This window comes from Colius striatus, chromosome 3, assembly GCF_028858725.1.
Source record: "Colius striatus isolate bColStr4 chromosome 3, bColStr4.1.hap1, whole genome shotgun sequence".
Taxonomy (NCBI): domain Eukaryota; kingdom Metazoa; phylum Chordata; class Aves; order Coliiformes; family Coliidae; genus Colius; species Colius striatus.
In genome coordinates, this window is record NC_084761.1 from 17,258,444 (window position 1) to 17,281,253 (window position 22,810).

The window sequence follows — 22,810 nt, forward strand, 5'->3', positions numbered from 1 at the left end:
TCAATGCCACAGTGTCACCATGAGACAACCCAGTATTAGTTCTGCTAGGGGAGAGAGCTGGTTGCAAGGTTACCCTCCGACCCTGCCTCGTAGCGAAACACCCTCTGGAGAGGAGCAGCTGACCCTCTCCACTGCCCAACCCCAGTCTGCAGATTTTACTGAACTCCCAGGCAGAAGGTCTGCTCAGCCCAGCCCTGGCTGCTCCTGACCCTGCACCCCTCGGCACTCTCTTAGGTGCGCCCACAGGAACAAACATAAGGTGCAAGATGCCCACCTGCAGCAATCCCACGATTCCCAGCTCTTACTTCTGGCCTTTCTGCCCCATTCCTGTTCTTCCCTCTACAACTGTTAAGCAAAGACAACACTTTCAGCAAAGCCTTGAGTTCTGCTTATTCCTCCTTTTTGTTCAGCAGCCTCACCCCTACGATCTTCCCATACTCAGCCTGGAGCTGTGTGTCTCTCCAGCCTGACCAGCTGCACAGGGCTGCCTGCTGTCCTTGTCAGGACCCTCTGCATGGACCCTTCTGCAGATGTGACCCCAGGAACAGAAGACCTGTCCCTAGGAAATCTTAACCCTTTCCCTTCTCACTTACCTGATGACATGAGTGACCAAGAAGCTCTGGATCTCTGGGCTGCTCACAAAAGCCAGCTCTCCATTGCCGTGCTCCTGGCAGTGCTGCTGGGCTTCCCACCATTCTGCCTTCTCCACCACCAGCCGATAGCAGTGGTTATTGCCCAGGAAAACCAAGCCATCCGTGGGGCACATGGGGTGAACTGCTGCATGAGGGAGAGGAACACAAGCAGGACAACCTTTAGGCCCACACACCCCAATCCAATCTGGGAAGTGAGGTTCCAGGAATGTCCCGTCCTTCTTGAAGCCCATAAATGCCCTTTGCTGTTGAAGTGAACACTGTGCAGTCATCCTTTTGGGCCAGGACAGTAAAAAACACTGCCTGGTCAGCCAAGGGAGCAAGGAGTGCCCAAAGGAGTCATCCCTTACTCCCTGTTAGAAAGGAAGGGAAAAGGAAGTCCCAGAACCCAGTGCAACTCCTCCCTTGCCAAGCACCCACCCAGCCAACCTGCTTACCTCTGCCCAGCTCTCCGGCCTCTGCAGTGATACTGTACAGCACTGACAGGCCAGTGCCACCTCTGTTGCGGATCCGTATGTCCAGACTCTCATTTGTCTTGACCAAGGAAGGACACTGTAGTTCTAACTGTTGGGGTGAAGCCACCACCTCAATTTCTGCCTGCACATCTGAGACCTTGGTGCCCACAAAGATGGAGACAGTGACATTGTACTGCCCAGGTAAGGCATACATGTGGATAGCTGTATTTCCAGTGGTGTTGAGAACTGTCTGGTCCCCAAATTCCCACAGTAAAGTGCTGACAGCAATGGGAATACTGACATTGAAGAGCACGGCCTGGTGTAGGCTGTACCGGGGCTGGAGTCCGATAAAAGACACAGACAGCTGTGCCTGGAAGGGAGAGGGGATGAGTGATGGGCCATCACAGGCCTGCCCGGACAAATGCTCAGTGCAAAATGGCAAACAACCGATGGAAGAGTTTGTTTTGTGGGCAGTACCACACAAACACTGCCCCTGGGTGCTGAAACCTCCATATTCCTGGTCTTTGGCATAACAGAGCGCACTGCAAGTCTCCTCAGTGAGGTTCCCAGGGTGAACAGATGTGAAAAGGATGACAAGCTCAGTCTCCTCTGTGTCATTGTTTGTCAGACACGATATGTATTGAGCTCCTGGGGAAAGAACAGAAGATCCTCTTCTAAACTGACACTGTGAAGCCATGGCTTGGTGAAACCCTTCAGGAGACACCACCCCAAACCCCTGGGAATGGACTTCTCCCACTTCAACCATTTCCTTTTAAGACTTGCCTGGGAAGTTTTTAATCCCTCAGCAATGATTTCCAAAGTCTTTATGCTAATTAATGATGACAGAAATAACAAGCCAGTCACCCAGATTTATGGAGCAGCAACACTCAGCACATAAAATGGGCCTTAGGAGAGCCTGACAGTCTCATGGGACACAAAGCTGCTGAGTCTGACCCTCAAAGGAGCCCAAAGTACTAGTCACCATGTGAAACCAGGAAAAAAAGCTGTCCCTTGGCTTGATCTAGTACAGCACATTTCACTGCATGCTGGCTGGGGATTCCAGCAACAAGTCTATAACCAAACATACTTGGGCACCACATCAGGGACATGGGGGAAATGCCACCAGACTCTCCACCAGGCCCACAGTGGAGCTGGGCAGCCACTGCAGCCACCCTCCTCCTCAGCCAAGAGCTTTCCACCTACTTACAGGCAAGATCTGGTGCTAGTAAAGACAGCAGTGCCACACACAGCTTGCACCCATGGGGCATGGAGGGATACATACGTATGCATTCATGGGAAGGATGCACAGAAACAACACACACATATGTAGGGAGCACAGGGAGCACAGACACACATGTACAATGATGGCAGCCACAACAGTCCCATTCTCAGAGCAACAGCTCATTCCCTTGAGTTTAATCCCCCCTCACTGGCTTGCAAGGGTGAGACGTTTCTCTGCCACAAACCCACAGGCAGGGCCTCTGCCACGTGTACAGCCGCAGCCCAGCTGGGACTGCCTGACCTCCTCTTCAGCTCTGCCCACGCAACCGAGCCATGTTTGCTCCTCTGTTTCTGCTGGTTGCTACAACATCTCCCCCCAAACATCTCAACAGCTCCAGCCTTGCGTGATCTTCCCATATCGAATCCATCCAACTGTCCAGCTTTCTCCATGGCCTTCCTGAGCCACTTTTCTTTTAAAATGCCCGCGAGGAGGATCACAGCATGGGAGCTGCTTTGCTTTTTAACACGAGCCTGGTTGTACTTCTTCATTCCCTGCCAGTCAGTAACAACTGTCAGTTGGCTGGCAGGCTGTCCGCAGCTTGCTCCCATCACAAGGAATTACCCAGGACACAGCCTCACTTTACTGTTGCCACACTAACTTACAACAGGGGAATGACTAATACTCAAGGGAAGTAACAGTTGCCCTTGATAACTCCTGCAAGGTGCTGCAATGCTGGGGTAACTCTGCTGGGGAAAGAGGAGCATCCACCACCTGGGTTTTGGCCCTCGGGAGTGCTGAACTTCACAGGGAGGCTCAGATGGCTCCCATCAGCTCTGGTTCCATCCTCCTGTCATGCATTAAGAGACACCTGAGGCCTGTCAGGGGGAGTACTCGCTCTGCCTCCCTCCCTCTCTCTTACTCAGACATAGCTCAGCATTCAGGCCAAAGTGGTGTTCTTAGGGCTCCCTTTTCCCACCCTCAGTTAAACCCTCCCAATGTTTCTGCCAGCCAAGGCAGTCGGAAGAATACACCCAGAGCAGGCAAAGGGCTGTAGATTGGGGCAGTGTTTATTCAATAGGCCTGACATGGAGCCCTGTCACCTGCAAAGATTCAATTTAGCATGTCCTCAGGTCCCATCAGCTCCCATGAGACTTCAATGCTTGAAGTCAGATCGTTAAAAGTTTGAGGGAATGAAAGCCTAAGGCTGGAGGTGATGGAGCCAGTGCCACTTGATGGTTGCTTGAAGCTGAGACTGTAATGAGTTTGCTGATCTTAGCCCTGGTGTGACTGACTCCAGCTTTAAGTCATCAGGGTATAGTCATATGTTACCATCATTTGCTTAATTAGATTTGAACTAGTGACTTGAAGTCTAAAGAGGTCTAGATGGGACCTCTAGCTGCTATTGGGCTGCGTCCATCGGTTTAGTCATCTTCCCCACCACAGCCAAAGCATTTCCTTACCACAAGTAGTATTGACAAAGGAGACATCAAAGAGGGAAAGGTTTGCCACCTCAGGAGGGTGAGCACATCTCGTGTCTGATGCCTGAATAACTCTCACTTTTCTGTCTTCCACCCAACGGGGCAACCAGGAAAGTTTGCAGTCACAAACAAATGGATTCCAACTTAAGTTTCTGTCACAGAGAGATCAGACGAAAGTTAGGCTTTAACTTGACATATGCTAAGTGTTAATTACAGCAGCGTGCAGATCCCTCCCTGTTCCCATCTGTGCCACTCCACTGAAACGCTTCAAAAGGAACTAAGGAGGGGAGTTAATGAATAGGGAATCAAGCAATAATTACCATGATTTTTCTAGAGGCTAGAATTAGGCAAGTACTCAAAGTACTTTTTTAACTCTACAAATAATTGTTGCAATTAGAAGCAAATTACAGACACAATCTTATATTTAAAATAGTCTGCCATCTAACAGCCACTGGAGGTAACGGCAGCCTCTCCAGCTAAGGGGGACTATTTACAGCTCCATTAAAAAATAGCTAAGAGAATAAAATTGATCTGTCAAAAAAGAAATGCAAAGTCAATGATAATCTTTCCATGTGGCAGTTTAATGAAAAGATGGAAACTTTAATTGCAGCTAAGCTTGATCCAAATTACAGCCCTTGGCATTCAGCTGCAAAGGGGACAGAGATGGAAAGCTGTTTGCTCAGTTGATGCCAGCTGGGCTGAGCTGAGCTGAGCTGCCGCAGGGGCTGAACCCAGGATTCCTGTACTGAAAGCACCACTCTGCCCACCAGCCTTAGCAGGGACAGGCTCACTTGGACCTAGCCTAGATCCTTTGTTTCTTCTCAGTGCCACTTGTAAGCAAAAATGCTGAGCTGAAAATGCCCTTTGTGTCCTGTCTTCAGGGATAATACATGGCTGAGCTCTCTTCTTGCTCGCCAAAAGCAACTGCACAGGTTAACCCTTTGGCTCATTCAGATACAGATCAGACATTCTGTGCTGTGATTTCATGTATCTCTCCTGGAAATGTGTGGTATTCTCTCACCTCCTTTCACAGATTTTAATCACTTTAAAACCTCTATAAGCCTAAGAACCCGAATCACTCAGGGAGAATACCTTCAAGGGACTTAGACACCTCAGTCAGCGTCTCCTGTGTTTCAGGTCAGTGCCCTTTTTGTTAGATTCCCCAGTCCCAAGGTGTGACCATACAAACAGGAACAGTAAGTGTGACCCAGAACATGACCAGAGACAAGAATCTCAGACAAGCTGGTGTGGGAGAGAAGCAGGGAACCCAAGAAGGCAGTGGCAGGGGCTGGAGGTATCCAGGAGACAGAAGCAAAGTCTAGGAAGAGGTTAGGCTTGAAGGGCACCAAGAGGACCCAGAAGCAAGACACAGCTTGAAAAAGAAACTGGAGAGAGTCCAAAAGGCAGCTGCTTGGTTGTGTACATGCCCCAGATCCCCCCAAGACAGCACTGCATCCCACCCTATCAGGAAGGGATAGTCTAAATAAAGAACTGGGAAACAAAAAGGATCAACTTACATTTCAGTTAAATTAAATAAATTATCAAATATTCCATCTTCTAATGTAGAAATCTTGTTGTGGCTTATATCTCTGTAAAAGAGGGAAAACAAAAAGGAAAGATCAACCAGCTGGTAACAACTTCCAGGCCAACATACAGGACTAACCTCTGTCCCAAGCTCTGCCTGGGTATTAGTCACCATCTGACCCCCTTGAGTCTCAACTTACTATTATATGCCACATGCAGGGAATGTCAGCACAGCTGAGGTTGGAAGAGACCTGGTCCAACCCCCTTGCTCAAGTAGGGTCACCTACAATGGGCTGCCCAGGACCATGTCCAGACTGCTCTCGTGTATCTACAAGGATGGAGACTCCACAAGCTCTCTCAGTACCCTGTTCTGTGCTCGACTCCTTTCAGTGCTCCAAGCCACAGAATCACAAACCATAAGTCCTCCTTTCAGGATATTGTTGAAGTGTAAAGACAACAGGCTGTTCAGGCTGCCACCTACTCAGGTGGAACCACCACAGCAGGTTTTGGTGCTGCCTGTATTGGTGCTCTTTTTGATCTAACAGTCTGATTTTTCACTAAAAAATAGTTAATCTTCTAGAAGAACTATCAGCAAGTAACAGTGCAAACATGTCTGATCAGCATCTGGACCAGTGTGTTTGCTAAAGATCAAAGCTCTTCTCCTGACCCACACAGACTCTGGGCAGTTGCAGGGAAATGGGGCAGCTCAAGCTGTGGGGAGTGGTGCGACAAGGGGCCTTCTTCCCACACATGCTGGGCTCCTCAAAGAAACCTCACACACAGTATCCAGTTCTCTCTAAAGATAAGTGGAAATTTGACATTTTTAACATCATTTTATGTGTACTAACACATATAGAACCATAGAATCACAGAATGGTTTGGGCTTGGAAGGGGCCTTAAAGCTCTTCTCATTCCAAATCCCTTGCCATGGGCAGGGACACCTTCCAGGTTGCTCCAAGCCCCATTCAACCTGCCCTTGAACACTTGCAGGGATGAGGCAGCCACAACCTTTCTGGGCAACCTGTGCCAGTGTGCCATTCATCACCCTCACAGAGAAGAACTTCTTCATGATACCTCATCTAAATCTCCCCTCTTTAGGTTTGGAGCCATTACCCCTTGCCCTATCACTACAGGCCCTTTGAAAAAGTCCCACTCTGGCTTTCATCTTTTGGTAAATCTCATTCTCTTGTCTTGACCTCCTTTGCATCTAACAATATAGAAGGTCAAATACTACCTGACTCTCTGAATGCCAATAAGCCAATCACCAGTCTGTACACCTTGAGGAAGGAGTCTATGGCCACATCTATCTATGGCTTGACAGATGAGGTCAAGCAAGAGCAAGGTGAACTTGTGAAAGAGAAGCTAGTTCTAGGTAACAGCTCAAACACTCATGGTGAGCTGGAGGACTCGAGGGCACAGCGTGTACTTACAGTTTTGCCAGAGAAGTCAGGCTTTCGAACATCTGAACGTCTAAACCACTGATCTTGTTCTTGGAAAGATCCCTACAGAAAGAAAACACAATTTTCAGCTTTTGTTCGACTTCATTTTGCCATTCCTCCATTACTAGACCTTAGAAAGAACCTCTCTCTAAACTTCACTCAGACTCTAGAGCAGAATGTTTTGGTGTGTTAAAGCAGAGCACTTCTCCCAGCCAAGGAAATCACCTTTCCCATCAATAAAGCATTTGCTGCTCAAAGCTTTGCATGATGTGTAGATACAGATTAAAACTATCATTATAAGCATGCCATTCTGCAGCATATCTAGAGTAATTACAGGCACGACAAACGTATTACTAAATTGAATGTATCCTTTTAAAAACATCTTCAAGTCTAATATATGTTCAAAGTAATTAAGAAATCATTTAGACTAAAGTAGTAATTAAGAGAAAAAATTATCAGGAGCTTCCAAGTCCATTTCTGGTGCCAAAGAACTGATCATTAGTTACACAACTGATGCGTGTAACTTCTACATTGCAAAGATCTTCTTGTCTCTCTCTGGAAAAGCTTAAAAGGAAGGAAGAGGCAACAGAGAATATTTTCCATTTAAAATCATGATAGAAAAGGAACACTGTTTTAAAAAACCTCTAATCACTCCCTGTAACATCAATAACCTTCACCTTGTCCAAAGCAAAATTGTTTCTGTCTTCCAGCCCAGCTCTCTCTTCTCACCCCATGTCCTATTTTTCAATTTTAAAGTGTCACTCAGCTAAGAAGCAAAAGTTTTGCTCATCAGTCTCCCAATAAACTTCACTCTTTCCTCTCAGGTGAATCTCCTCTGGCCAAAACTTTCTTTTAGCAGCATCAAAACACTTATTCTGAGCACATGCAATGATTACTATACTTGAAGGATTTCTGTCAGAGCCCCAGGGAGGCAGACAGGGCTGACTTCCTGCAGCCACAGCCACGTTGTGTCAACAGAGACATTCTCCTGCCTACCCCGTCTCTCACCTTTTCCCTCCAAGCATCTCCAGTCACTCCTCCTTGATGTCTCACCTATTATTTTTATCCTCTCGTCAATTAATTCTTGGTTTGATCTTACATTTAAATTTAACTTATTAGAATTAAGAGAATTCTGCCAAACTGGCAGGAAAGCTATCTATGATTCCAGGAAATTCTGGAGATAAATAACAGGGATGGATGTCTCCTTAAAAGGTTTATTTTCCCTGATTCTGCTGTCTGGGAGTTCTTTGCTGTTGAGCTTTTATTTTGCATATTTCTTGGACTTCTTTAATAGTGTTAGCAAAAAACATCCCATCAAGCCAGTGCTGTTTTGTGTCGGCGTAGCTGAGACAATAGCTAAAGAATACAGAGCATCCTTTGCTGAAGTGACACACACCACACGGGAGTTACCTCCTGCACAGGGGACATCAAAGTCACCTCCAAACCTGTTCTCAGCTCCCATTTGCAAGATCAACACAAAGACAGTTTAGACTGGAATCCCAACTGCTGCCAGACAGGCCAGATCCTTCCTCAGGAGCCTCCTGCTCCACTTGAGTACATTTTCTGTAAATTGTACTCCTCCGCCTCCGCACTTTCTTGGATTACTTCACCAGTTTTGGAAAGGTGTAGACCACCAAACATTTCCCTTACAGGGAGACCAGCACAACTATTTCTCTTCTCCTTTGAAATACCTGGAATAAACCCATTTAGTTTTTAGGCAGTACTTCAAGCCCAAGACAGGAAGAAACGGTGTTTCGGCTCTGATGCGTTCTTGCTCCTTGCCCAGACAAGAGAGACCTCCAAAACAAACCATTCGGCTGCTACAAATTCAAGTCTTTGCCATTTCAAAAAGCCTCCTGAGCAGCACTGCCTGGCTGCACGGAGATGGGAGCGCACAGGGCAGGGTGAAGCTCACAGCATTACAGATGGCACCACCAAGCAAATGGGCCTCTGAGCCATGAAGGGTATCAGGACACCCAGACCCACGCCCAGCCACCTTCTCTGCAGCTCTCTGCAGCTTTCTCTCCATGTCTCTCATCTTGCTACTTTCCACGTAGGAAGCAAAGAACTCTGGCAGGACAGGACTGCTCTCCTCCATCCCTCTGCCACAGTACCAGGCATGGAGGGCTTGGTCCTGAGCCTTCTCCAGCCCCTTACAAACGTCCCTTATAGCCATTTCATCTCAGAGAAAGCTTTTAAACTTCCAATAAATGAAGGCTAAGACCCCAGATCCTCAACTCCTGGGGTGAGTTAGCTCCACTTCTACCCAAGAGCAGGACCAGGGATGACTGTGACCTGGTATCTGCTCTAGGAAGATGCTCGGTGGTGGAGCTGTTCCCACCAGCCTGCAAAACCAGGCAAAACACAAACCCAGGCAGTAACTCCCCACTCAGTGCTGCTTCTACACAGCTCATTGGACTGACACTAGATGTCACTGCCTGCTGAGCAGCACACACAGAAGGAGCTCCTGGGGAACAGGAGTGACCCAGCAGGGACTTGGGGCTGCAGGGTGTCTGGTGCCACGGCTGTGGCCAGAGGGTTTGGTTCAGTAAGGGCCAGGACAAGCTGGCCCCCACAAACTACCAAGTGACAATGCTCAACTCTCAGATTCACTCAAGGGACTGTGACTGTAGTACTTTGTATGGCCAGGACAGCTTGTGAGGGCATCAAGCCACACAGAGGTGTGCCTTTGGGGTACCAGCAGTGCTGGGCCCCAGTGAGCCCCCACAGCATCATGGTGGAAGGGCCAGAGAGTGCTCCAGTGTCTCTTACCTCTTCTCCTGGTAGTACAACTTGGCTGTCATTCTGCACCACCAACACCAAGCTGATGCTGACAAGACACTACCATCTGAGCTCACCTATCTATCCAGCACCCACTACTGTCATCCAAAGCCAACAGTGACCCACAGCCCAGCACACAGAGAAGCTCCACCAGCAGGCTTAAAAGGGGAAAGCTGATGCTCAGTTCTCAGGTAGGGCTGCTTCAGGAGCTGCGAGATGCTCTGAATTATTTGAGACCGTAATTAACCCAAGCTCTGTCTATACCCTGATGCTTTGCCACTTAACTACAACTCACATGCTTTGCGAGGGATCTCAAGACTTTGGCTTCCACACTCTGTCTTCCACAGTCTGAGCTCCTATCCAGCATCCACAGATGCTGCTGAACTCCATTCAGACCAGGCATCAGACAGCAACCCACTGGTACCTACAAACCAGAGCCCAATTTCGTTGCTATTTTCTGCCTTTGCCTTCATAATCTGATGAGGAACCGGCATAAAACCTCCCAGTTTTCAACCTTCCCAGACCTCCCTGGTGAAGAGCCTGCAAGGGAAGCAGAGCTCCTGTTAACAGGACAGCTTGGAGAAGTGAGGAACAGTGGCAGATGCCAGTGCCTGCCACCTCCAGCTCCGAGTCAGTGAGCTGGGCTCCCAGCCGCCTGCTTGCCTTCTCCCAGTGGTCCCTCTTCAACTTGTATGGAAAATCCTATTATGCCTTCCTGGCATGAGAAAGATGGCTGTGAACCATGCTTGCTTAAAGAAAAAGTTAAATAATCAGGGAATACTAAGAAATAAAACCCAAAGCAAAGGCTGTGGGACAGGGCTCAGCCTCCCATTGCCACAAGCTGCCAGGACTGTGTTTACCCAGCTCACTGCCAGGCTGGAGGAAATTCGGAGCAGGTTCGAAGCAGAGCTGAAGCCAGCAGAAAACAAGGCTCTCCATTGAAATGCACCACACACACAGATCTCTCCACAAAAATAAAGAAAAATTTAGTTTATTTGTGCCACAGAGGATCTAGAGAACATACTGTGCTGCCCTGGAAGAGAGCAGCTATGGGGCAAGCCACAACTTCTCAATCCTGCCTCAGTTTTCACACCTGTAAAATGGAGCTGTATAATGCCAAAGGTGGCTGGGAGGGCTGATCCATTTCTCTGCGCTCTATGGGATGAGGGGCACCAAAACCCATCAACAGCTATGGTACAGAATGAGAACTGTGCAAAAGATACCTTTCAGAGAGCTCCCCTTGCAGCTCCCCAAATGCCCCAGCAAACACAGACCCATTCAGCTTACATGCCTAGCAAAGAAAGATTTTAAAAATCAACTTCTGGAAGTAGCATTGGTTTTGTGGAGAAGGTGAAGCTTTGAATAAGGGAACATTTGGTAAGGAGGGTGTCAGCCTGAGCCTTGGGAGCCTTCAACTCCATCCCAGCTCTGCCACCAACTCCTTGGGTGATACTGGGTGTGCCATTGGACTCCTCCAGAGCTGCACGTGCCACAGGGCTAACAGCAGCCCATATCACTGCAGTGTGAGGATGGATCAGTCACAAAGACCACCAGTGAGGTCTCCTGCACATGGGGTCGGGTAACTTCTGAGGGTACAAAGCATCGAGCACTAGCTACTTGCCTGGCTACTGCTCTCCAGCGGCTGCTGATGGCAGTGAGCAGGTGGACTTTGTGCTACCGATTCATCCCTTTGTGATGCTCAGACAGGCTCCACAGTCCTGCAGCTGGGGCAGGCAGGGGGTTATTTCTGCAGTGCTGTGGTGGACAGGCTTTTTTTGGTGCACTGCTGTTTTTTTCCTTAATTCCACAGAACATATAATGTTGAGCAGAGTATAGCATGCCTCTGCCTGCCAAGCCTGATGTCATGCTCTCATTATGTCATTTGTGGGCCTGCTCTGCCTTCATTTCACAAAAAAAAGGGAGGGAAAGGAAGGGGGGGGCAGTTCTGGCTTGTGCCTTCCCCAGCACTTTGGTGCATGGAGCCCAGCCAGAACAGTAATGGGAAAAGCATCCACAGACGCAGGGAAGTGTCTATGCGGAGAGGAGCCTGTGTGCAGCTGGGGGAGAGCTGCAGTGGTTCGGTAGAAGGTCTAGGTCTGCAAGCCACAATAAAAGCTAAGATTCCTGTGCATCAGTGAAGCTTCAGAGGTGCTAGGGAAAGACAACATCTTGAGTACAGCCGTATTTGCATCCAGAGTCTGCACAGGAGCCTCAACAGTGGCCATTAAGGGCCTGCAACAGTGCAGGAGCAGTAAAGCAGCTTGCAGGCAAAGGAAAAGCTTTTCTGTCTCCCAGCCCATCTTCCTGAGCCAGGCTGGCCTGACAGAACACACAGGGTGAGTACATGCAACAGAGAGACCCTGTCCTGCAAGAAAAAGTACTTCTTCCCTGTGGATGTGACAGGCTAGCCTTCCCAAATCAGTCAGGCTTCTCTGGTCAAAAATGAGGTTTGCCTCATGTTTACGTGACTAAAGTGAGAGTCCAGGGGACAGGTCTAGGCCCTCATTTTGGCCTAGACACTGTGTTTTAACAGCTGCAGTGGTTGCAAGGATGTCAGACTATCTCTGCCTCTGGGATTAAGAGTGCATCTTGCCCCAGACCCCATTCCCAGCAGTGCCCAGTACCAGGTGTTCAGGGAGATGTATGAGCAATTCTTTCCCAACACCTCCCTGCACTTGCTAGTCAGCAACAGAAGAGGACCTTCTGAGCCAGAGACTTAACTTGTACTTACAGCCAGCAACAGAACAATCTTCTCTGATGCCATCTTCCCCTTACTGGGCCAGCCTGGGCTTCACCAGAGCCTACAGTAAGAAGCTCCATAACTCACATGCTTTAAAAAAGTACTTTGTTTTGTTGAAACTTTCTAGAGGCATCACTTCATTGGATACTGCCTAATTTTATGCACTGTGAACACTGAATAATTGTTCTTATTTCTCTTCCCTGCCCCATTTCTCATTCCAGAGCCTTTCCCATGTTGACTCAGTCCTCTTTCCAAAGCACATCTTCCAGCAGAAACAGTTCCCCCTTTCTGATCTCAACTCCACATACTTTATGAAAACATGCACCAAATTTTGCCTTTAGGATATGAAGGTGCTCAGGCCTTGGCAGTTCTCGTGGCTAAGGCTTTGTGGTAACCAGGGAGAGGCCACAACTGAAGTGGCACAGAAAACATCAAGGCACAGAAAACACCACCAGCAACAGCAGCTGTCCAGCAATGCTCCCACTTCTCATCCCCACCAAAAGCCCGGCTGCACCATTCCACACCTTGCACCCACAGAGGACAAGTGACAGAGGGACGGACAATCGTGAGACACAATTGCTTCCAAGCCCCCCTCCCCGTTCAGCTGACAGAGCAGCAAACTGCCCCAGAGGTTGCCCACCCAGCCAAAACGCTGTCTAACCTGTTACCATGCCAAACACTTTTCCAGCCTCCAGGAATAAAAGGCAGCACAGTGCCCCATGCAGTACTGCTGTGCTGACATTGCCTGATGTACATAACAGACTTTCCAGAAAAGAGACTTTTGGAAAAACCTTATGTGTTTTTGCATGCTTGAGCCAGGAAAAAATACAGGCTTTTGCTGATCTGATTCCTTTTTTCCTTGTCTTTTGGCTAGCACCTCACCTAGGAAGCAGAGCAGAAGTAAAGGCGCATGTGTGCAGAGGGGTAAGTAGAGATTCTTGACATGGTGGTGATGGGAATCAAACAAAACCCCAAGGTTTCAGCATGCTGGATGCAGGGAGCAATGCTGTGCTCCTGCATTAGGTATGGGTCACCCCAGCTGACAGGCTGCAAGGGACAATCCCAACAGCTCCCTGGCACGATGAGCCACCAGCCTTTCAGCATAGACAGGAGGGCAACAGCTTATGGATATCTTCATCACCAGCCACTAGTTTCAACTGCATTGAAGCAGAGATTTTCAAGGCAAAGAGATTGCAGTTCTACCACATTTCACCCTTGAGAGCTGCAGCAGAACGTTAGGAATCTTTCTCTGGTGGGCTTCACCTCTTCCTTTCCCAAAGCTATTTAGCAGTGGGTCACTGTGAACTGATGCATCCCACCTCAGAAGAGGCTGCATTTCATCCACGTGCCCAGAGATTCCACTGCAGAGATCAGCTTCCAAAGAACAGCAAGGCTGTTAGGGAGCAAATGCACAAGATGGAAGGCTGTCCAAGGAAAGGCATCACAGGAGAACAGGCCGTTGCTGAGAGTGAGTCTCAAGCAGAGAGCTGCATGCTGCGACTGGCAGACAGCAGCAAGCACCCTCGTCTCCCTGAGGCTGTCACAGCATGATGACAATTTATTTGTTCATTTTGAATTTATGAGTTTCAAATGCTGGCCCAAGTCTCAGCTCTCTCTAAGGAATTTGCCCTAAAAGACTTTTTCACAAATATTCATCTAAAAAACTAATATTTTTTCCCACAGCAAAATTGTAATTGTTGATATGAAACTGTAAGGCAAGGACACAAGCATTTTTTTGCAATGTTCTGTACACTTTGTGCTCTCCTGGGACAACTGCAAAGCACTCTCACATATACCCTTGGAAGACAGTTGTGCCAGGAGACAGTTGGGGTTGACGCAAAGCAGACCCAGATGTAACTCCCAGCTCTGCTGCAGACTTGCTGCAGGACCACGAGCAGGTTGCTCCATCACTGCAGGCTCCCCTCTGAGCACGAAGCAATGCTCTTTCCCCATCTCGCTGCCTCACCTCATCCTGCTGCAAGCCTCTCCCAAAGCACCAGCACAACGTGACCCTCAGATTTGTAGGAGTAAATTCTACTTGTCTTGTAGAGTTGAGGCAACAGGTTCTTTATGATCCCTCTGAGAGGCAGATGGTTGCACACAGAGCAGTGTGGAACCCTCCCTTCGCTCTCAGCAGAGCAGGTGAGCTCGGGGATAACGCCAGGCAGTGGGTGTCTGTGTCCCGACTGATGAGGAGAAGAGACTTCAAGCAATGTGGGAATGACTAATCCTTGAGCCCTGCAGGAGACTGAGCTGAGAGCCTGGGACACTCCAGGTGGCACAGTAGTCCCTAACCAGCCACTGCTGCCTCTGCTCCGCTGCTCCTGTGCCTATGACCCATCCCTGGAGCAGAGAAAGTGAGGCTGCTTGTGCCTATGGGATGCATAACCAAGGCACCTCACTGCAGCCAGAGCATTGCTACCATGACAAGGGCATCACCATCACAACCAGGCAATCCCCATCATGGCCAGAGCATCCGCACTGCAGCCAGAGCATGGCCACCATGGCCAGGTTATGTATACTAGCCAGGGTGTCCCAACCCTCCAGGTGGGAGCTGTCTGCAATGCAGCTGAGCCTCACAGAACGGCTCCTCAGATCCCCACAGCCAGCAGCTTTCCACAGACTTTCCCAAATATGGTTATAAAGTCGAACCAGGGATGAAGCCACTCGAACAAAGGGGACGTGTTACCTCATGGAGCGACGTCATGTTCTGGCAGGGTTGGCTCGTAGGCAATGGCATCATGTGCTCCATCCCTCTCCTCTGCGGCCAGGAGGGCTGGGTGGGGGCTTTTGCACACAAGAGGCTCCCAGGAACCAGAGTGCTGCTGTCTGTGCAGGGACTCACAGCACGGCTCATTTTACTAGTTATTCTTAGCCCGCCACTGACTTCATCCCCTCATTCCCAACCCTGAAACAATGAAGCCAAAGGAGAGGAGGGCACTGGGGAGTCACCAGGGGCCTCCTGTGCTTGTGGAGGTCAGCAAGAGCTTTTGCAGGGTGCTTTGGTGGGACGAGGAGATGGCTACTGGGATGGCCACCATTAGGAAAGAGGCTTTTCAGGTCAGGTCCCACTTTCAGAGCCACCCAAGCGACCAGGAGCTGGCACTGACTGGAACTGGTGCTGGATGTGGTCCTGCCCACCATTGCCAAGAGGTGACTTAATGTGGCATATAAAAAGGCTTGAAACATCAGGCATCACCCAGCTCTGCTCTGCCTCTGCAACATCACACTAAAAGATGAGAGCAGGGAAGACCTTCAGCTTGGGAAAGCAGCAACCCAAATATTTAAATAAAGTTAATGTCCATAATTAGTTCTGCACGTAAACAGGCTGTCTGCAGTTTCATCCAGCTAAATGTCACAGCCCTGCAAATACACATTTGTTTCATGGAAAGTTTGCAAAGAAACCAAAGATGTGATAAACCCAATTATCTCCCCAGTACACATAGCAGAGCTCAAGCAGACCATATTAGATGCCTGCAGCCCAAATCCAACCATGTTCCATGCACATACGCACTTTTTCCCCCCAAAAAAGCATCTCTCCAGGGAGCCCCCACTCCCTGAGGAATTACGTGCCAACACAGAGCTCTTTCAATCCCCAGCTCTGGTCTCTTGAAAACCAGCGTTTCCAAGTCAGCGTGTTTGGAGCCCAGTGATATTTTATTTTACCATGAAAAGTGAGTCCTCTCTAAGCTGTAATTTAGGAATTACACAGCTGAGCTACCAAGTACTTAATCTTCCTCACAGAAAGTGAAGAGTTTTCAATAAATGTTTAAGTATTGTTGATATTAATTCACCACTGGGACAGGGGATGGAGTAGATAAAACTCAGGTCCTGGGTTTTTATTATTCTATTTATTTTAACGTGAGGTCTTTGCTTAGACAGCTATCCTCTAGGGATATTATTTCTCTGTGAGAAATGGTAAAAACACAATGCTGTTTTTCCCCAGCACCATAAATTCTGCAATATACAACAAACAAGAGCCACAGGTAAGGTTAACAGGATGCAGGAGGCTCTGGATGCTGAGGACCAACTAGCAGTGATACGTTGCTGAGCTGACACAGGGGATGGAGCCAAGAGATACACAGAACTCCAGGAAAGTCTTCTCCAAAGCACACGTCCAGTTTGCAAACATTGACCTAGTATGGAAAAAATATTTGCATAGACTGATCCTTGGAAATATTCTAAGGCATCTATTTGTGTTTTATATCCCAAAAAGAACAATGAAATAACTTGGGTGTCAATACAGAACAAGAGCCATGAACCAGGGACCACCTGATCACCTGAAATGCCCTGAGGAGATCTGTAAAAAACATAGTACCACTTCCTAGATGAATTCAGAGTGCAAGTCAGCTGAGAGAGTGAGACTGGAAGGCAGTATCAGATCAAAAATAATCTGTTCAAACAGTCGCGAAATAACTTCTCTCACTTCTTGCACTGGGAGAACAGTCAGTACATTGTCAAGTGCCACACAGCACGAGCAGCACACAAACAAGAGGAAAGCAAAGGCAGCAAAACAGCCTTTACAGTTCACAAAGGACTGAGAAGCTAGGAGTAACATCACCTACCAGCCAAAGCCACCCACTCACAGCAGGTAAAGCGAAGAGGGCACCTCAGATCCAAATCAGTGTGAGAGAACAGATGGGGAAAGTCGTCTGAGAGACAGCATCACTGTGTCACTCTGTCACTCCAGGTACAGAAGCAGCCTGGAGTGAGCCTGGTGCCCTCCCTGCTTTGGACCCTCCAATATCAGAGCAGCACAAGAGTGTACGGACCTCACAGAAAGACTTTGAGGCTAGTTCCTCCTCAGTCATTTGCAAAGTTTGAGCTCCAGCCCCGTAGGTCCTGCTTCAAAATCCCCAGTCTGTACCTTCCACAGGACATGGGGAGAAGAGATGAATGGGGATGCCGCCAGTCTGGCTCCACAGGCTCCAGCACAGACCCATCAGCTCCAGCACAGATCTGTTGGCACCCACCTTGGTGCTGAAAGAGACCTGACTGCCCACTCATCCCTGTCAACGCTGGCCCTATAGCCACATCTCAGCAGTCACTTCCCATGAGTGACAACGCTCCCTCAAACACGTTCCCTTTTGCAGCTGACAGTACGAATTTGTTTGACCTTTAACTAAAAACAATTTCTAACAGACAAGCAAATTTTCCACATTCCTGGGTGGCTGCTTAAGAAAAATATTTTTTGTGTGTATTTTGATCCTGTCTGTCAATTGATTTTCATCTCTGATGTGTTTTACCAACAACATTTCTTTGCATTTAAGAGATTCCTTGATCTAGGCTCTCATGATCACTCCTCAGCTCAAAGCATGGGATTCTAACTAAATATAGTTGAGATGGAGAATAGGTCAAGTAAAGATCAGGAAGATTCAACCAGATCCAGACCTGGCAGTACATTGTTAGTAATGGAGAAGAACTTTCAGCAACATTTTGCAGAACAGCCAGTGCTGGAGAGATGCTGAGCCCTTCACTTCTCCTGAGAGAAAGCTCTGCAATTCAGGGCAGTTACATTCGCACTTGATACGTTTAAAAATAGCACAAAGTAAATGGTGCTGCTCTGTGAAAACAATGATGCTGAGCACAACCACAGAGTTCACAGCCCACTGCAACAGAAAATCCACAAACCAGGGGAGCCTGGAGCAAAAAGAAAAGTGCAGCATGTTCAGAACTCCAAGATCTGGCCAAATCACGGCTGCACCACAATCCAGTTTGTATTCTTGCAGTTCTGATGTTATGTTGGCTTTCTGTGGTCTCCTCAGTGAGGGACAGGCTCTCCAGGTGAAGGCCTGAGACCTACCCAACACATGAGTCAGTTTTGATGAAGGGGGAAACAGGACACGAAGCTACCAACCCTACCCTTTTGGCAGACTGACTCTTGAAATAACAAAGAGCAAGGAGAACGGCTCACAGACTGCTAACGCGATCATTTATCCCAAGGAATTGCATACTGCAAGCCATCAGACTCCTCACAATCAATTCCTGCATCAAGGCTAAGCAAGCAGCTCCCTATCCTTCTAGAGAACATTCCCATCTTCACATAGACTCCCAGGGACAGGACAGCCAACACCAACTTCAGTAAGCTACTGTGGGGTTAGTCTGTTAGGCTTATTTCTGCTCTGAATTTGCCTAGCTTGTGTTCCCAGGTGTAGGATTAACTCTACTTGTCCACTAAAACGAAGGTCCTTTTATTAAGTTTTCTGGTTTTAACCACAAATACTCCCCAGGTTGCAGTCACCTCCCACCTTCCTGCTGGAGCAGCAAGCACCAGCTGCCCTGCCGGAGACAGTCCTTTCAATGGGCTTTTGGTTGAGTTCTTTAGGGCTTCACTACCTCCATGATGTGAGGACACCAGGAAACACATCTCTGCTTACACCCTCCCTGGGTCACACTAATAATTTTGGTAGCTATATCCTCTACCACACACTGTACTACCATACCTCCCCTGGCTGAGTCCATGCCTTCCCACAGAAGACACCTATCCTATGCAGCAGGAATGCCTTCTTGGTCCCAGATGTATGGCCTTACACACAGCTGCATTGTTGCTGCTTTCTGTGACCCCTCTCCAAGCAAATTGGAGTTCTGTTCCTTTCTCTGTGCTTGGGTGTCCAGTACAGTACCACTAACGAGTTTTGTTTTGCTCCAGTCTGCTGACAAATATACTATGGAAGCAGTCAGCAATCAGTCTTTGAGACTTCACTGCAACACAGCTCTTCAGGAGTGCTTCAGTTTATTCTTATATTTTGAACCCAGTATTTAATCCCTTTAATATGTGCAGTGCTGATTTTTTTCATTCCAATTTCTAATATATGTGACATTGAGTCAAATACCTTACAGAAGTCATATGTGTATTACATCAACATCATCTCCATCTACTCCATCTGTAAACTTACTTAAAAGGCAGAGGTTCATGAGATCTCTTTTCCATAAGCGAATTTCCCATGTTGATTGCCACAAATAACACTATTCCCTTTAACTTCTAGCTAATGCCCATGCTATGCACTGTATTGTTTCTCCTTGAGCTAGAAAATCAGGACACAGGGCTAATAAGCACTTACACCATCCCATTTATCTTCTGTTAACACTGACACTATGTTCATTTTGGTCCAGTCCTTGGGAATTTCCCTAAAGTCCCAAAACCCACTAAAAGTGAACATTAATAGTCCAGAGGGCTCTTCAGCCAGATCTTTTAAAATTCTTGGATGCAAAATATCTAAACTTGCTAGTTTAAGAAGGTCTAACATTAATAGCAGCTGTTTAACATCCTCTTCAGTTACTGTTGGAGTGGAAAGTGTTTCATCATCCTCATATGATACATCATCTGGCTTTTTTCAAAATAGAAAATAGAAATATTTACTGAACAGTCCTGCCTTTTCTGTATTTTCATTGATAGTTTGACCATGTCCATCTATTCATGGACCAGTATCATTCAATTCCTTTAATTCCCAATACACTCTAAAACCTCTGTACTCTTCTCAGCTGTACTGGCCACAGACTCATCCTTGCATTCTTCTGCTTATCAGTGTTTGACGGACTTGAGCTCTCAGTCCATACTCATCACTATCATCATTTCTCTTTCCCATCATTTCTTGTATATCTGCTTTCCATAACTGCCTTCATTTCTCCTCTTGGGTTTTATGTAGGGTATAAAGTCATCCTGTATACTGATGGAGATGCACATTGGGATCAAGGCAGACCTCATCACCAAAATCTATCTCACACCCTAACTGAAACTCTCCCTAGAGAGAGTATGGGCCCAAAATACCCTCATAACTCTAGACACAGCAACACAGTTCAACGCAGAGTAAGACAGTATCCATCCCAAAAAGACTGTATTCTCATCTGCAGATGTGAGAACAGCCATGCAGGAGGCTCAGAGTCAAGGGAAGCAGCCAATGTGGGGCAGAGCGGGGAGACTTCAGGAGCAGATCTGTAAGATACAGTGGGCACTTATGTCTGCGTGCATGACAGTCAATCCTTTTAAGGACCTGATGCCCCGAACAGCTTCATTCTCATTCAGCACAGGAAAAATAACACTGAAAGAGAAAATTACACAAGAAATGAGTGATCTCCTGGATTCTCCTATAAAAGCAGGACCAGCTGTGTAAGATATTCCTCAGGGATGGTTATAGCTTTAATTTGAAGTCCCAGTTGCTGGGGTTCCTGTCTGACAGTGGCTGTTGCATAAAAAGCAACTTTCAGTGTTTTCCACCCTCCATGCAAACTTTATCTTTTTGTTTGTCCAACTAAATCCCATCTTTCCATTTTCTCTAACTCTGGCGCATCCATGGCAACTCATCTTTGTCCTTGGCATGCACACCCATTGGATACCTGCAGGATGTTAATCTGCATCCAGTAAGCCAAAGTTTTCACAGTTCTTCCAGTCCCTCTCCAGAAAACAGTCATGTGTGGCACTGTGCAAAGAAGCTGAGTGCAGTAACACCATGCACAGCTCGACGGGCTGCAGAGTAGGACCAAACGGGTGATCAGCAAACGGGTTCCTGTGGCCCAGCAGCGGCCTGGCCTAAAGCCTTCCACTGCCCCAGCAGTGATGGTGGGCTTTCTACATCAACCGGGCCTTGAGCTACGTGCCCGGCCCGGGTACAGCTTCACAAGGCTCTGTGTGCCCCTGTTTGTTTGTGATTTTGTGAATAGGGCTGCTTAGCACGTTGAGTCCTCCCCGTGAGGATGATGTGTTAGAGCGGATTGGCTCATTATTCCCCGAAGGAAACATCTGCACATTCCAGACACATTTTGTAACGGGAGTGAAACCCATCCTTGAAGTGAAATTTTACAGCCTCCACAGCGCAAAATAACGATTGCTGGCAAGGACCAGTGGAAAAGTAATGTTTAAAATATTATTACAGGGAAGCGGCTGCCAGAGCCTCAAATTAATCATTTGAACGTGTCTCTGGAGCGAAGCGGTGCGTTATGTAACGCTTGTCCAGCCCCAGCTCCTCTCTGGCCTCATCCCGTTGCCCCGGCCCCTTCCCTCCCTGAGAGCCACCCAACACCTGCCACACTGCCACTGGACATAGGGACAAGTGTCCCCTCCTACCTGGTCTCTTTCAAGAGACTTCAGCTACGCCTGGGGTCCACATTTCTTCCAGGTGCCCAATTCCTTTTTGTATTGGAGAAAGCCCCAGAAAAGACAAGGACAAGGAGTGTTCCTCATCTAGGAAAAGCAGCATTTGTCACAGCTCTCTCCAGCAAAATGAGCACCACAGAAACTGGACGGAGGCTTGGCTGCATCCCACTATTGCATGTGGAGAAGGGGAAGCTATAGATCTGCTTTGGGCCTTTGGGCACTCATCTTCAGCTGCCCTGGTCTGTTCTGGATGGCCATGGGGCAGGTGATGGACCAGGGACGTTATCTGAGCAGTGTCCTCCCCCTCGTCCCACACTGTGCAGTGATCTCTAACTCACAGGATCCAAATATGATAAAAATGCAACTGCTGTTCAAAAAGCGGGGGGAAAAAAGCTTCTAAAGGAAAGCAGGAACGCAAACAGGCGTGGATGCAGACACATCTATGGGGGAGGAAGAAACAAAACATTTGGCAGCCTGTACCAGCAGCAGGAAGAGACAAAGTGAAATGAGTACGTAAGGGAAACAAGTCCTGTGCTACAGCAACCAGAGAAAAGTCTGCAGGCCCTCGGGAAGGATATTCTCTCGGCAGTAACAAGGGCTAAGCTGTTACTCATCAGGCTGAAGATACTACAAATTAGTCAGAAACTTCACTGATGTTTGCTAACTTCACTAACTTGTCTGTCTCTCCTAGTCCGTGGCTGTGTCGGGGAATCCAGCCTTTTCAGGTGACAAGGGCTCAGCACAGCCTGTGCCAAATTTCACTGCCTCCCCCACAGCTACACAGCATGAACACGGGGATGGCATGACTGGAGTGGTGTTTGTTGGGAGCTGTGAAGGCAGAGGAGACAATAGATTCATGGCAATGGGTGAATCGTTCCAGAGAATGTTGATGGAAAAATAGGAGGCGAGGAAAGGCCATGTATGAGCAGAGCTGCTGTTGGGACATCAGAGCAGAGAGAGCCATGAAGCCAGCACTGGGATGATTCCAGGCTGCTGTGACTTGTGTGCTGGCGAGGGTCCCATCAGATGCTGAGCCCAGCAGGAGGGTTGTGGGACTGCAGATGACAGGTTCTGAAACCCTGGTCTCTCTCTGTTTCAGGCTACACATGCAACACGAGGCATGACTTCTGAAATGTTGGCCAAGGTTTTAGGTTTGCAGCATCTCTTCAACTTCTGGCTGTCACTGCAGTATCCACCAACAAACATCATCCATGCTAGTTCTTAAAGCATATTTCCTTTCCTCTCCTCGCTCACTCCAGTGTTACCCGAATTGATGGGTGTTACAATATTCTGGGTTTGAATTAGACATACGGACAAACAGATATATGCATATGCACAGACACACATTCAGACAAAAAAATACTTTGCCCCTAAATGGACTTTCTTCTTCAAATACATTTTATCAAGTACAGAAATAATCTGAGACTATT

General features: G+C 47.9%; 1 protein-coding gene across 2 annotated transcripts in view; it reads right to left on the reverse strand.

Annotated features, from left to right (window-relative positions):
- PKD1 (polycystin 1, transient receptor potential channel interacting) overlaps positions 1-22,810 on the reverse strand; it is a 96,994-nt gene that overhangs the window by 50,192 nt on the left and 23,992 nt on the right. For both annotated transcript variants that reach the window (XM_061994319.1, XM_061994318.1), the window contains exons 2-6: positions 6,760-6,831; positions 5,323-5,394; positions 3,788-3,957; positions 1,088-1,753; positions 594-777 (exon numbers count right to left, since the gene is read on the reverse strand). In XM_061994319.1, coding sequence (XP_061850303.1) covers positions 594-777; positions 1,088-1,753; positions 3,788-3,957; positions 5,323-5,394; positions 6,760-6,831 — 1,164 coding nt within the window. The remainder of the gene's footprint in view (positions 1-593; positions 778-1,087; positions 1,754-3,787; positions 3,958-5,322; positions 5,395-6,759; positions 6,832-22,810) is intronic.